The 15,822-nt window shown below is 47.0% G+C and overlaps 1 protein-coding gene across 1 annotated transcript in view; it reads left to right on the forward strand.

The window, feature by feature from the left end:
• Positions 1-423: 423 nt before the first annotated feature.
• The window catches only part of TGFB2 (transforming growth factor beta 2), a 106,492-nt gene continuing 91,093 nt past the window's right edge, over positions 424-15,822 (forward strand). Inside the window, exon 1 of the mRNA XM_066595080.1 lies at positions 424-1,482. Within this exon, the coding sequence (XP_066451177.1) occupies positions 1,128-1,482 (355 nt within the window). The 5' untranslated portion in view covers positions 424-1,127. The remainder of the gene's footprint in view (positions 1,483-15,822) is intronic.

A 15,822-nucleotide genomic window follows, 5' to 3' on the forward strand; every position in this document is an offset into this window, starting at 1 on the left:
ATCTCCTATCTATCTATCTATCTATCTATCTATCTATCTATCCATCAATCTATCTCACATCTATCTATCTCCTATCTCCTATCTCCTATCTATCTCCTATCAATCTATCTATCTATCTATCTATCTATCTATCTATCTATCTATCTATCTATCTATCTATCTATCTATCTATCTATCTATCTATCTATTCCTATGATATTTGGCACCCCATGCCTTGCTGGCACTGAGCTGTGTACCTTGCATGTATGTGCAGTGGCAGGGCATACTTGGCACTGGTTGGCACCCTGCAGTCCCCGGGCACAGCACACAGGCCGGCTCTCTCCTCATCCACAGCACGTCACTCTGTGCAGGAGCAGCACGTGGTGCAGGAGACGTTATAAATGTGAGTGTGATGTTATCTGCTGGCAGAGTCACACATGGGGCGCCTTATAACGGTGTGTGCAGCAGCCGGAGCCGCCAGCTAGGAGGAGAGCACAGCGCCGAGCACACACTGGAGGGGAGCTGCTGCCTGCAGCACCGGAGCCCTGGATGCAGCCTGCACGACACGTCAGATCTCCAGCCTTCTCACTCAGCCCCCAGCAGCAGCAGCAGGATCTCCCTTCCTCTGCCCTGCACCAGTGTATGTGCGCCCTAGCTGGGATCTGGAGGTGATCTGGAGCCCGTACCCAGTGCAACGGCAGCAGCAGCGTCTATCATCACCTACATGACTGCACCTTTCCATGGACTGCTCATCACACATCCTATTACGTCTATTATTATTATTATTACATGTTGCTCTTTAGGACTTTTGTATACTTTGGGAACTTTTGGCAACTTTTAGAAACTTTTGAACACTATTTGGAAGCTTTTGGAAACTTTGTTAAAACTTTTAGAAACTTTTGAAAACTCCTTGGAAGCTTTTGGAAACTTTGTAAAAACTTTTAGGAACTTTTGAAAACCTTGGAAAACTTTTAGGAACTTTTAAAAACTTTTTAGAACCTTGTGCAAACTTTTAGATATTTTTGGAAAACTCTTGGGGAGCCTTTCTTTTGCATCGTGTTGTGTTTTTTGCACCTTGTTGGTTATTATTCTTAATTATTTGTACATATAATTGTATCACTTAGTGTCCTCATTTGTGGAAAGCCAAGATGTACTCGTCTTCTTATCTCCTGAGCGTCTTTCTCACCCTGGACCTGGCCGTGCTGGCCCTTAGCCTTTCTACCTGCAGTACCCTGGACATGGAGCAGTTTATGCGCAAGAGGATCGAGGCCATCAGGGGGCAAATCCTCAGTAAACTGAAGCTGAACAGCCCCCCGGAGGATTACCCGGAGCCTGAGGAGGTGTCCCAGGATGTCATCGCCATCTACAACAGCACCAGGGACCTGCTGCAGGAGAAAGCCAACCAGAGGGCCATCGTCTGCGAGAAGGAGAGGACTGATGAGGAGTATTTTGCCAAGGAAATTTACAAAATAGATTTTCTTTCCCCTTCTTTCACCTCTGAAAGTAAGTGCCCCCACCCTGCCCCTGGACCTGAGCACTGGGCGAGTACGTGCATTTTCCCATTCTAGATGTCCTGTTAGTCTGTGTCTATAAGCATTGCTCATTTGTGTATAGATATCTTCTGGAAAACATGCTGGGGGTTAAAGGTTTCTAACAGTTTGCTGCTCTGTAGCAGTTGACTCCAAGCTGTTGTGGAACTATAGTTGCCAGCATGCCCTGGTGGTTGTAGTTCTGCAGCAGCTATTCACAGTGATGTCCATATGTCCTTGCATTTAGAGCCCACTATGGTGGATTGATGTTCTGCAGCAGGAAGCCTCTGTATACCCTGAAGTTTATATGCCTCTTCATACTGTATACACTATGTATGTGTATAGCCTACTGTGGTGGCTCGCTGCACTATATTAGCACCTCTGTCAGACTGCTGGTCTCTGAGGGGTGCTCCTGACTCCCCAGCTGTGTATTTGGAGCTCATCCCCTTCCACCTCTGCTAGTCATCACTCATGCACTCACACATTCATAGGATGTACTAATTATTCCCTGGTGGTTGTAGTTCTGCAGCAGCTTTTACGCAGTGAGGTATATATGCCTCTGTATATAGAGAGCCCACTATGGTGGATTGACCTTGCTGTACTCTATAAGCCTCTATATCAGACTCCTGATCTCTAAGGGTCACTCATGACTCCCCAACTACTTTTTTCGAACTTACTCCCCTCTGCCTCCAGTATTTCTCACTCCTGTACCTACACATTCATAGGATGTAGTGGTTATACTATGCAGTTGTAGTTCTACAGCAGCTATATGCAGTGAGGTTCATATGCCTCTATATATGGAGCCCACTGTGGTGCATTGACCTGGCAATTGTAGCTCTGTGGCAGCTTTACATAGTGCGGTCCATATGCCTCTGTATATAGAAAGCCCAGTATGGTGCACTGACCTGGTAGTTGTAGTTCTGCAGCAGCTATTCACAGTGAAGTCCATATGTCCCTGTATATAGAGCCCACTGTGGTGGATTGACCTTCTGCAGCAGGAAGCTTCATATGTATCTGTATACCGTTAAGTTTATATGCCTCTTTATACTGTATACACTATGTATGTGTATAGCCTACTGTGGTGCTTGCTGCACTGTATTAGCACCTCTGTCAGACTGCTGGTCTCTAAGCGGTGCTCCTGACTCCCCATCTGGTGGTTGTAGTTCTGCAGCAGCTATACGCAGTGAGGTACATATGCCTCTGTATATAGGGAGACCACTATGGTGGAAAGCTGTACTTTTATTAATGCCTCTATTAGAGGACTGATCTCTTTAAGTTGCTCCTGACTCCCCAGCTGTGTATTTGGAGTCGTCCCCCTCCACCTCTACTAGTCATCACTCACACATTCATAGGATGTAGTGATTATTCCCTGGCTGCACATTTAGCACCCTCACCCCCCCCCCCCCCCTTCCCTTTGCCCCATGGTAGACTGTGGGACAACCTTTTTGCAATGTCTTTGCACTCCCTACTGATAATAGAAAGGTTCTTCCTGCACCCTCTGGTGTTCTGTTGGCATGGGATGGCATTAGCAGGAGGTTGTGGGGTGCAGCGCTGACGCTCCTCCTGGCATCAGATCCAGTAGTGGGTGCTGGTGGTTAGTTACATGCGGGCGAATGTGAAAAAAAACCTGAAGCAAATACAGAATGTGAACTGGGATTCTGGAAATTGACTTGCAGCCAAGAGAAATTTTGCAATGCGCTGTTAGCTCTCCTGGTGGTGACAGCATTAACCCCTTCCTGCCTTGGCTGGACCTTCTCATTTAAAGCGACCTTCCAGTTAAAAGGAAAAGGGAAATCTCATATGTGACCAGTTCTGTAGCTGCAGTGATATATAATGGGGTTATTTCATAAAACTGGATGCAGCTGTTATCTTACGGGGTTAACTGTGGGGTCACTACAGGGAATCGGTGCATCGTACCTGCATGCTATACCTGGCTTGTGATAGTGGTGACAACTGGGGTCACTGAAGCCTCAAAATACATCACAGCAACCATATCAATCAAAATAATCAGTTTAGACCACTACAGTCCAACTTTTCCAAAACTACAACTCCCAGCATGCCCTGACAGCTGCAGGCTTGCTGGGACTTGTAGTTCTACAACAGCTGGATACCCACAGTTTGGAGAGCATTCTTTAGACAATATCCAGTATAGTCCATATAGAGTCATCGGTAAGCATCAGTTGTCTTCTACTATTGCAATGCAGTTGAGTTTCAGCTATTGTTTCCTGTTATCACCCCTACTCCCCACATGATCACTACTTCATCTCCCAGATTTGCAGTTCTGACATATACATCTGTGAAGGGCATCAACACCCTTTATACATTTTTTGTAAAGCAAACTGCTGATTTAGCTGTAATGCCCCTTTAAATCGTTGCCATTACAAAATCCAAGACCCTTTACGGCACGTTACAGGCACTGGCAACCGAGCGACTTTACTGTATGTTATATGTCTACTGCATTTGGTTACACATAGAACTCAACTGCTGGAGAACATCTTGCTCAGCAAAACTGTCAATCATTACCAGCTCCTCTTTATTACCAAAGTAATGATACAGTGCGCTTTTGTAAAAAAAGAGGTTCTGCAGCAGCAGTTATTAAAAAATTTACTTTTGTAGTTCAAAAGGTGCAATAATCCCAGAGATGACAAGAAATAAGCACATTTCTCTTCTGCCGGGCGGCCAAGAATTCTCATGCGCTTAATGATATTTTAACACGGCTGATTACATAAGGGATCCGATAAACATTCTCCACACTTGTCTTCCCCCAGGCAAAAAATGCCTGTTACCTGCTGGAGCCAAGCGAATGCTTCGAGCACATGTCGTCTCCTATTCATCATAACGTGTAATCACAAAATAAGAGATACGAAGGCCTCGCCGTTGGAAGAGCTCTCATCATGCATCTAGAATTGCGCACCAAGCAGTCATATACATATATACAGTATTAGATATACATTCTATAATCATGGACTCCATTTACGAATCTAGGAATTGTTACATTTTTGCAACCCACCTTCGTGTCAAAGGAAAATAAACCCAAATCCTATTTATTGGGATTCAGTAAAATCCGGTTGCATTTCCATCTATGACCAATAGAGGGCGACAGATATTTTCGGATCCGTTGCTTTTCAGTGACTGTATAATCTGATTACTGCCTGTATAATTGGAGAGGCGATTATGATGGCGAATAGGCTTTTGATGACTTTAATAGAACGATTTATAGTCATACCAAATCACTGGTGACTTAAAGGGCCAGAAGCAAAAAGCCTCGATATAATATAAGGCCTGATGAGCCATATAACCTTATAGTGTAGGTCGCACCACTAAGCTGGTGGCATGGAAAAGTCTCTCTCGGTCGTCTTCGTCGCACAGCGCAGCTCACACCTCCTTCCAATCTATTAGACATATGCCGCAGTCCTACTTGTGGCGAGTTCTATATATGCAGCGGAGCGGCTCCCGATTTAGAAGGTATTTATGGAGCGGCTGCGATGGACGGCGCTCAGATCCCAAGCCTTGTGCTGAATTAAATGTTATTTTTGGCCAAGTGATCCCTTTAAATAGAGTAGATAAATTGATAGGGCTCCGCCCCCATCTCCAGGGTCTTACATGAGGCAGGAAAAGTAATTATGGGGGATGGGAATATTTCAGTGTCAGTGCTTTATTATAGATGATCCAAATCCTTTTTAATCCTGTTCACGTCATAAAGAGTTAGAAGAGAGAACTCCGCCCTTAGTAAACATTTTGTAACATTTCATGGCTTCATTCTATAAAATATATTGAATAATTAGGCGAATACTTTGATTCATGTATCTGTACTGATCCTGAGTTACATCCAGTATTATACTCCAGAGCTGCACTCACTATTCTGCTGGTGGAGTCACTGTGTACATACATTACTTCTCCTGTACTGATCCTGAGTTACATCTTGTATTATACTCCAGAGCTGCACTCACTATTCTGCTGGTGGAGTTACTGTGTACATACATTACTTAACCTGCACTGATCCTGAGTTCCATCCTGTATTATACTCTAGAGCTGTACTCCCTATTCTGCTGGTTGAGTCACTGTGTACATACATTACTTATCCTCTACTGCTCCTGAGTTACATCCTGTATTATACCCCAGAGCTGCACTCACTATTCTGCTGCTGGAGTCACTGTGTACATACATTACTTATCCTGTACTGATCCTGAGTTACATCCTGTATTATACTCCAGAGCTGCACTCACTATTCTGCTGGTGGAGTCACTGTGTACATACATTACTTATCCTGTACTGATACTCAGTTATATCCTGTATTATACTCCAGAGCTGCACTCACTATTCTGTTGGTGGAGTCACTGTGTATATTACTTATAGGATAGGTAATGTATGTACACAGTGACTCCACCAGCAGAATAGTGAGTGCAGCTCTGGAGTATGATACAGGATGTAACTCGGGATTAGTACAGGATAAGTAATGTATGTACACAGTGACTCCACCAGCAGAATAGTGAGTGCAGCTCTGGGGTATAATACAGGATGTAACTCAGGATCTGTACAGGATAAGTAATGTATGTACACAGTGACTGCACCACCAGAATAGTGAGTGCAGCTCTGGGGTATAATACAGGATGTAACTCAGGGTCAGTACAGGATAAGTAATGTATGTACACAGTGACTCCACCAGCAGAATAGTGAGTGCAGCTCTGGAGTATAATACAGGATGTAACTCAGGAGCAGTACAGGATAAGTAATGTATGTACACAGTGACTCCACCAGCAGAATAGTGAGTGCAGCTCTGGAGAATAATACAGGATGTAACTCAGGAGCAGTACAGGATAAGTAATGTATGTACATAGTGACTCCACCAGCAGAATAGTGAGTGCAGCTCTGGAGTATTGTACTAGATAAGTAACAGACTGCAATGTATTTCTTTTGCTTCATTTTCGGGCCGCCTGGTTGGGTCTTCGGGTTGTTTTCCTGCTTCCCTGTAGCCACATGTAACTGTATTGTTATGTCTGTGAACACTTTTGCTTTTCTCATTCATTGGCCTCCTTTGTTCAGCCGTTTTGCTCTTTATCACCAGCGCACATTCGCCGCCGCAAGTTGCCCCTTGGGAGCAGATAGAAGTGTTTTTACAAGGCCGGCATTATGGCGGGACGGCCGTCTAGCAGAGGAAGCGGCCGGAGCGCCAGCAGAGGTTTCTTACCAGAATGAGAGTGTAAAGTTCATTATTGTTCCTAAGTACCGCGAGGAGCGTCCGCACATTGTACAGCTGAGAGTTGTAGTTCAGCCACAGGTTGGGGATCACGGGGTTAAAGCTGTGCAGATACTTCCTTCCTTGTGTTAATCATGTGATGTAATTTGTGCGCTATTTGGCTTTTAGTCTTTCTATGGATATTGACAATGTTGCAGTACGGCGCCGCCCTCCGTGGTTATGGTGCCTATGCATTGGATTACCTCTATTGTATACTGTGATGCTCGGTACTAAAGGGGTTCAGTGGGACCCGGTGGGGTCCAGGTACCAGGCCCATTATATGCCATAACTTAGTATTGTGGACGAGCCTGTAAAGTCATCCGTGCCCAGACTCCCCCCTCTCCCCGCGGTATAGTGATCTCTTTAAGTGCTGGGTGTGGGGGTCTGTCTCACCAAGGTAGGTCCCGCAGGGGTGACCTGGAATGGCACAAAATAAAACCAGTCTATACTCACCCCTTTTTTTTTTAAATTGCCATTTTGGTTTCCACTGTCTTCCTTGTAGCATGATCGTGTGCGGTCTGCGGCCAATCACTGTCCTTAGCCATACCAACATGGAGCCCGGGAATCTGCTGGAGCCGATCATGTGATTGCACTACTTTATCTGCTTAAAAATGAGTCATTATTAGTGATGGGGTAATGGAGGGGCTCTACGACTTTAAGGGTTTTACTGCTGTGAGGGGGTCACCGAGGGGCACTATTACTGAGGGTTTCACCGAGGAGCACTATTACTGAGGATTTCACCGATGGGTACTATTACTGAGGGTTTCACCGATGGCCACTATTACTGAGGGTTTCACCGAGGGGCACTATTACTGACAGGGTGGCCATTTAGGGGCACTATTACTGAGGGTTTTACCGAGGGGCACTATTACTGAGGGTTTCACCGAGGAGCACTATTACTGACAGGGTGGCCATTTAGGGGCACTATTAGTGAGGGTTTCCCCGATGGGCACTATTACTGAGGGTTTCACTGATGGGTACTATAACTGAGGGTTTCACCAAGGGGCACTATTACTGAGGGTTTCACCGAGGGGCACTATTACTGAGGGTTTCACCAAGGGGGAACTATTACTGAGGGTTTTACCGAGGAGCACTATTACTGAGGGTTTCACCGGGGAGCAGTATTACTGACAGGGTGGCCATTTAGGGGCACTATTACTGTGAGGGTATCACTGAGGGACACTATTACCGATGGGGGTCACTGAAGGGCACTGTTACTCACAGGGGGGTCACTGAGGGGCACTATTACTTTGAAGGGATCACTAAGGGGCACTATTACTGTGATGGGGTCACTGAAGGGCACTATTACTGTGATGGGGACACTGAAGGGCAATATTACTGTGAGGGTATCACTCTGAAGGGCAATATTACTGTGAGGGTATCACTCTGAAGGGCACTATTACTGATGGGGGGGGGGGTCACTGAAGGGCAATATTACTGTGAGGCAGTCACTGAGTGCCACTGTTACTGTGAGGGAGTTCCTGGGGGCACTATTAATGTGAGAGGGTCAAAAAAAAGTCACTAGTACTGTGAGAGGGTCACTAAGGGCTCTGTTATTTTGAGGGGGTCACCAAGGGGCACTATTACTGAGGGGGTCACTAAAGGGCACTGTCACTTTGAGGGAGTCACTGAGGGGCATTTTTAATGTGAGGCAGTCACCGAGCGTCCCTATTATTGTGAAGGGGAATGGCACTATTACTTGGAGGGAGTCATTATGGGCTACTATTTCTGTGAGAGGGATATCAAGGGGGCTCTGTTATGGTGAGGGGAGCTGCTTGGGGGCGGTTTAGTGGCTACGACTCCCATGTATGACATAACCAGCTTATTGCAGAGGGGGCTGGGTAATGCTCTATTTGCTTCACTGGCCACTTGCCTCAGCAGGGGAGGACATGAGTTTAACATTGGGGGACCCTTTTAATCCCCCCTTTATGTTACCACGGGGTTCACAGCTCGTACCTCTTGGCTCCTCTGTGACTTATTTGCGGAGGTTCAGCTAATGAGATTTGCTGTAATCTGGAAGTTTATCTTGTTGCTCATTTACATTTTACGGGCAGGTTTACATTGTATAAACACGTCTGCAGGTTGTCTGTCATGTCCCATAAAGTGGAAGATCTTTATTGTTCTGCTGTGTGAAACGCGTTTTGCTTTGTTTTGCATTTCTGTAATTTTTGGAAGCTTTTCAAAAGAACTTCCTGGCTGAAAGTACAAAATAATTATCCAAGACATGCAGGACTGGAGTTACTTGCTGGAGCTTAAAGTCATCGGCATCTGATTGTGAGACCAAGCCGGTGGCTCAGCCGGCCGCGGGACCGGCCTGCGGGCCGCAACGTGCCGGGGTATTGGGACTGCGCCCTGCAGTGATGCCACGGTAGTAGTGCCGGTGGGCTGAGGGACTGTTGAAAGCCACAACTATGTCACCTTCTCTTCTTTGTGGGATGAAACGAGGGTCCGTAGCTGATTGGGCCTGTAGACATTGCACTTCGTCCAGCCCTGGGTAATACTCAGGGGTGCCTCAAGCATTTATGCTGTCTGAGCCAAAATTCATCTCCTCCTAAATTGTAAGTGCCCCCCTAGGTGGCCCTAACAGTGTTAGTGACCGTCCTAATGGCCCCAGTAGGAATAGTGGCCCCCTCAATGGATCCAGTAGTTATAGTGACCCCCATTAGTTGCCCCAGTAGTATTAGCGTTCCCTGTAGTGGACCTTCGGCCAGGCAGCAACCGGACAAGCAATTAACTCACTCAGTCTGCTGCAGTGGCCTGGTGACGGCCGCCAATCTGTGACCCCTGACCTCTCCTCCTGGCATCTATGCTGCGCACAGCAGGCATCCGCATGCAGGAACATAGACTCGGCAACTGCCAATCAGAGCTGCAGACTGAGTTACAAGCTTGTTGAGTTTCTGCCCGGCCAGTTCGCAGCTGGCAATTACTTTTTATTGGCCATTGACATAACTGGTACAAATAATTACATTCCCCACCCTCCGAGGTCCTGCATACTGCCACTTGAGGTGGCAGACTCCATCTAGTTATGCCAATATGCTCTCTCCAAGGAGGAAGAAGTCTTGGCTCTCTAAACCATTGACGATGTGTATTAGTGTATGGTCGTATGCTGACTAGTGCGTAATCAATGCACGGCCATACACTCTAAAGAAGCTCGCCCCCTGCTGCCTGCTTTACCACTTGCTGTAATCACAAAACTAAAGGCAGCAATATATGTGTTTTTTTCCATTGGGGTTTGGCGCCCATAGTCTTGGGCTCGGCCCGTGCTGATCGGAAGGGGAAAGGTTGGGTTAGAGTAAACGGGGTACTCTGGGCTTTTTTAATTGATGACCCATCCACTGCATCGGTCATCAGTAGTTGATGGATGGAAATCTGCCGCTCAAGACGCCCATCTGCCAGCTGATTGTACGGGCCGCTGCTAGTGGCCCGGGCCGGACTTCATCATTGGTGGTCAAAGGAGGAAGACAGAGTGCCGACTTCACTCCCATTGAAATGATCGTGAACACCACTCTGCTCCTACACTTCCTGCTCAGGACAGTGACGTCCAGACCATCGGAGGAGCCGGAGGTGTAGGGGAAGCTTGGCTCTCCCTATGATTTCAGTGGGAGCGAAGCTGGTGTTCACACTTCCCCTTTGACTACTGATGACGACATCCAGTCCGCTGCACTTGACAGCCGGCCAGACAATCAACTGATGGATGGGGATCCTGAGTGGCAGACCCCCGTGCATTAACTACTGATGACCGATCTAGGGAATAGGTCATCAGTTAAAAAAGCCCAGAATACCCCATTTAAGGGGGCCATATGCCTTATATAGCCTGTCGGCTGAATGCTCATTTGGCCAACAGCTATTCCTTCCGCCTCCCACAATACACGTCTTAGGGCTTGTTCGCATCACTAGGGGTTTCTGTTTTCCTGTTCCGTCATATGATGGAACCAAGCGGCGCTGAATGGACACCATTGACTATAGTAGATTTATTCGGTTTCTGTCCGCCCAGACGGCATTTTGATGAATTGGACAGGATGAAGTAGCGTTGCATGCTGCCCTATTTTGTCCTGTTTTGTCGGGGGAGTGTCTGGACACCACCATATGCATTAGTTGTTTGGTGGGGTGGGCTGACATGTGTGGCCACCTTTAGACAACAAGGCATTTCATTCTGAATGCCATCTACACACTCCCAGAAGATACTGAATGAGTTGTCCAAGGGCAAACTTTTGATGGCCTATCTTTAAGATAGGTCATCATTCGTGGATCAGTTGGGGTCCATCGCCAGGGATCCCTGCCAATCAGCTGTTCCTCAGGCAGGTGCGCTGGTGCGCTGAGCTGATTTCAGCAGGAAGTAGACAGCTTTGTTCCAAACTTTGCCTGCAATCCCAAACTTGACCACTAAAGTGGGAAAGTAGCTGTTTGCTTCCTCTAGAAATAATCTCAGCACACACTGGCCCAGCTAATTGGCCGGGATAGTTTGCAACTGGAAAATACCTTTTATAATAGCTGATAACGGCATGTTAGAGACTTACTAGAAAAAAATATACTTTTCTTAAAGGGGTTGTCCAGGATTACAGAAACATGGCTGCAGTCTTCCAAAAACAGCACCGTACCTGCCTGCAGGTTGTGTGTGGTAGTGCAGCTCAGCCACTTTCATTTCAATAGAGCTGACCTGTAATACCAACAGCCACCATGGACGGGTGTGACGCTCTTTCGCAGCCATGTTTTTCTAACCCCGGACAAGCCCTGGCTCAGCAGTGGTTTTAATAAGACGCGTCTCATTTCATTGCCAGACCTGGTGTCGGACAGACGGGATGAGACCCTCAGGACCACAGATTTATCACTTTTTTGTCGCTGCCTTCCAACAGCTTTCTAATTTTTCCAATGGCAAAGCTTGTTGTTTTTTGTGGGACGACTAGTACTTTTTAATGCCACCTTTTAAGGTACAGATAAACTTTTTCAAATTCTTAAGTGGGCAAAAAAGGAAAAAAAAAAGGAATTGCGCCATTCTTGGTGGCTGTAGTCTTTACAGCGTTCACAGTGCAGTACAAATGTCATATGCACCTTGTTCTGCGGGTCGGTGTATTTCCGCCGCCGCTGTATTCTGAGACTTGTAACTATTTTTTTTTTTTTGCTGATCGGGCCGTGTGAGGGCTCGTTTTTTTGTAGGGTGAGCTGTAGTTTTTATTATTAGCATTTTGGGGTACAGACATGTTTTTATCACTTTATTGAGCCAAGATTCCATATATGCGCGTTTTTTTAATTGTTTAGGTTTTTGTTATAGGAAACTCTTACGCTTAATCGCATCTTTTTTACATTTTTATTTAGTCCCTACAGGAGACCTGAACTTGTCATTTGATTGTGCGTACTGTATACTGCAATACATCAGTACTGCAGTATATAGTGATATTTAATGTTGCCTAGGATGCCGTGCCATGGGCAGGACTCGATAGGCATCTATCTTTGGCAGACCTGGGAGCCTTCAAGAGGCTCTGGGCTACCATGTTAGCCCATGGGCACCCTCTGATCGTGCTGCAGGGGTGCCGGTAGGGTGCAAGAAGGGGTCCCTTTCACTGACTGTTAATATACGCAGTCAGCTTTCACTGCGGCACATAAACAGTTGACTGCCACAATCAGTGCTAACTCTGATCATGGCAGTTACTGGCGACTCTCAGCTATCATAAACAGGCCCGCTCCATACACATTTCAGGACTGCAGGACGTTTCTAGTCCTGAAGTGGTTAAGCTCTTCCTTTATATGGGTATGGCTGGAGATGCACATCGCGGAGAACCTCCAATGATCTCACCTCTGCTCCAGAGTATGAGGATACGGCATGGAGCTCCTGAAAGATGCCTCTAAATCCGACTGACGGAAGAACAATGAGGGTTAAATACAAGTTCCTGCACATCGCACCAAACTATGAAGCCAGTAATTATACCCTATGCAACAAAAAGTCTTCTAAATTTCAATTGCAGGGGATTAGGAATTAGGTCTGATGATTGATTAGAGACTGAAGAATGACAGACGTCGAATGGCCGCCGTCCAAAGCTGAGCAAAGGGCTATGGGAAATCAAAAATTAGCACATAGGTCAAAGCAATTAAAGAAAAGTTCTGTTCGTGGCTCTTGGATGGAAAAAAAGGAAGGTCCGGCCAGGTTAGTTCAGGTCGAGTCTTGAAATAGTCAAGTGAATGGAGCAGAACGGTCCAAGTCCTTAAATAAAGAGAACGTTATAAGTGAGAAATTTGGACTTGAGGCCTGTAAACAATTACGTCATGCAGCGAAGCCCGTTGGGAGAGGTCGTCAGCTACGAGAAGGGCAGCATCTGGCCTGTGGGCTTTAGGTTGGAGCTCCGGAGCCTGAAGTTTGTTTTAGTTATAGGTCCTGTTCTGGCCAAAAATGAGCAATTTCGCCCATAGAGTAAATGTCACTGATGGTCTTCTGGTTTTCTGCATCTTTTACGACTTGTTTTGGTTCTTTTTGGTCATGAAGATGCATCATTTCTTGTGCAGTGTTCTCCTTCATGGAGGTCAGTAGCGATCAGTCCTATAAACACAGCTAATGGACATGTATAGCTAGCCATAGTGAAGCGTCCGAGGAACGGGCCCACAGCAGAGGAGATGGCGGGGTAGATAAGGATTTCTGTCATGGTGGCTCTACCATCTCCTCCCCTGGAGGTAGCCCAAGACCCGTCCAAGTTACTGCTGAGGGAGGTCACAGGGGAAAAGTAACCGGGAGTTACCTTCAAGTTCTTTTTCACTCGTGACGCCACCGTTCCATCCTCTGCGGTGAATCTTGGTGAAGTAAATTACTTAGTCCACACACAGGGAAACTTTCTGGACAAACCAGGAATTTACAACAGTAGTTTGGCACAGGTACTACAAGTCAAGGTGGTTTGACAGGGAGGACTCATGGGGTAATCCAGACAATCCACAGTCTTAGTTATCTGTGTGATCTCACTCCCGGCAACTCTCTCTCCTACTATCTACCGGTCAACACTCATGCTTCTTGTGCCTTACTTCTGGCCAAGCAACGATCCTCCTCTCACTCAGCATTCAGTGGTAGTACTGGCATATCCTGGGTAGGCTGGTCCCAGGCCAAGCAGAAGGGAATCGCTCAGCTTCTTCCATTCTGTCCACACACAGACCAATCTGTGCGGCTCACTCTGCAAAACTTCTTCCTTCTTGCACTTTGAAGACTCTGACTGGCACAGACTCTCTCTCTTGCTAAAAACTCCCTCCGACCAACTTTGCACTGTACTCTATGCCCCTCTCCTCTCCTCTCCTCTATACCCCTCTCCTCTCCTCTACTCTACTCTATACCCCTCTCCTCTCCTCTACTCTATGCCCCTCTCCTCTCCTCTACTCTATGCCCCTCTCCTCTCCTCTACTCTATGCCCCTCTCCTCTCTTCCCTCTTCTCTTGCATACGGTAGCATCCTTACAAACACATATAGGCCTCCTGCACACGGGTGGATTTGCATTGCGAAATCCGGAGTGGGATTCCACCTCCGGATTTCACAGCAAATCCAGCTCACAGCATGCTATTGAAAAACACGATTTCCTGCCCATAAGTGGAAATCGATTGTGATTTTCCGCTGGCAGAAAAGAAAGGGCAGCATGCTGCGTTTTGCCGCGGGCTATGCATGACCGACTTCCATTGAAGTCAATGGAAGCAGTCCGTACTGCAGCCATTCCGCAATCATCATTGCGGAATGGCCGCAGGAGCCACATCATTGCTATGGTGTTGGCGCGGCGTATCCTGTACTGCGCATGTGCTGCCCGACACATTGGCAGCACAGGAGAAGATGCTGAACAGGTAACCTGGCCTGGCACTGGGTTGAACTCCGTTGTGGGAATCCTGCATGCGGAGTCCGACCCATCCATAGACAGCAGGCCATATAAGACATAGTCACATGACATACAACATGATACATTTTCAGACATAACCCATTCAATGCTGCAGTGGTGCAATACACATAGCTCAAATACACTCCACAATTAAGACGCTGACAAGACAATGGCACAAGACAGACATATTATATAATGGAGGGGCCCCTCTAACTCTGGGCCACTACAATAGGCTGTCTAAGGAAAACCTCCTGCTGTTGTAGATCGCCCTCGGCTGGTCATACGGGCTGCATAGCTGTGTTTAGCCGCTATCTCTCCTGCCCTCCTCCCCCACCCCGCTCCAGGACTCGAAGGGCCAATGCATAAAAGTGAGGTTTTATAATTACTATACAGTTTTTCCTTTTTACATAGATAACTTTAAAAACTCACTTTAATGCTTCAGCACCCTGTATGCAAAAGGACCCGCCTTGAGTCATGGAGGTGCGCCGCCAGCATCCTGTATGCAAAAGGACCCGCCTTGAGTCATGGAGGTGCGCCGCCAGCATCCTGTATGCAAAAGGACCCGCCTTGAGTCATGGAGGTGCGCCGCCAGCATCCTGTATGCAAAAGGACCCGCCTTGAGTCATGGAGGTGCGCCGCCAGCATCCTGTATGCAAAAGGACCCGCCTTGAGTCATGGAGGTGCGCCGCCAGCATCCTGTATGCAAAAGGACCTGCCTTGAGTCATGGAGGTGCGCCGCCAGCACCCTGAGTCACATGGTTCTGCCTTTAGTCATGCCCCCGCCTTCGCTCGTCCGCCTCCTTTAGCTGCTGATGCTGGAAGCAGACATGTGCAATGAGATCGAGCGGTCTACACCCCAACATCAGTGGCGCATTGCACATGCGCCAGGACACAAGTGTTGTAGGCTGTCGCTCTGCTTGCGCTGATGTCAGTCGCTAGGGAAGGCATGAAAATAGCAGGACTGCGTGGCCTCAGGTGCTCGCGGCCCGCCTCCGTGCCTCCAGGAAGGTTGTTTGGCATTCAGGGCGCCAAAGGATAAAAGTGAATTTTTTCATTTATTGTACGGTTTTCCTTTTTACACAGATATGTATATGTTGTGTCCCGTGTCACGCGTGACGCTATGGCGCCTGCTAATTTACATGTGACAGAATCGCTTTAAATAAAATAGGCAGAAATTTAAAGTGACCATTACCTGTGAAAACAACACTGCAATATGACTTGTAACTAGTTTTATAATTAGAATTGT

This window comes from Eleutherodactylus coqui, chromosome 3 (genome assembly GCF_035609145.1).
Source record: "Eleutherodactylus coqui strain aEleCoq1 chromosome 3, aEleCoq1.hap1, whole genome shotgun sequence".
Lineage (NCBI taxonomy): Eukaryota > Metazoa > Chordata > Amphibia > Anura > Eleutherodactylidae > Eleutherodactylus > Eleutherodactylus coqui.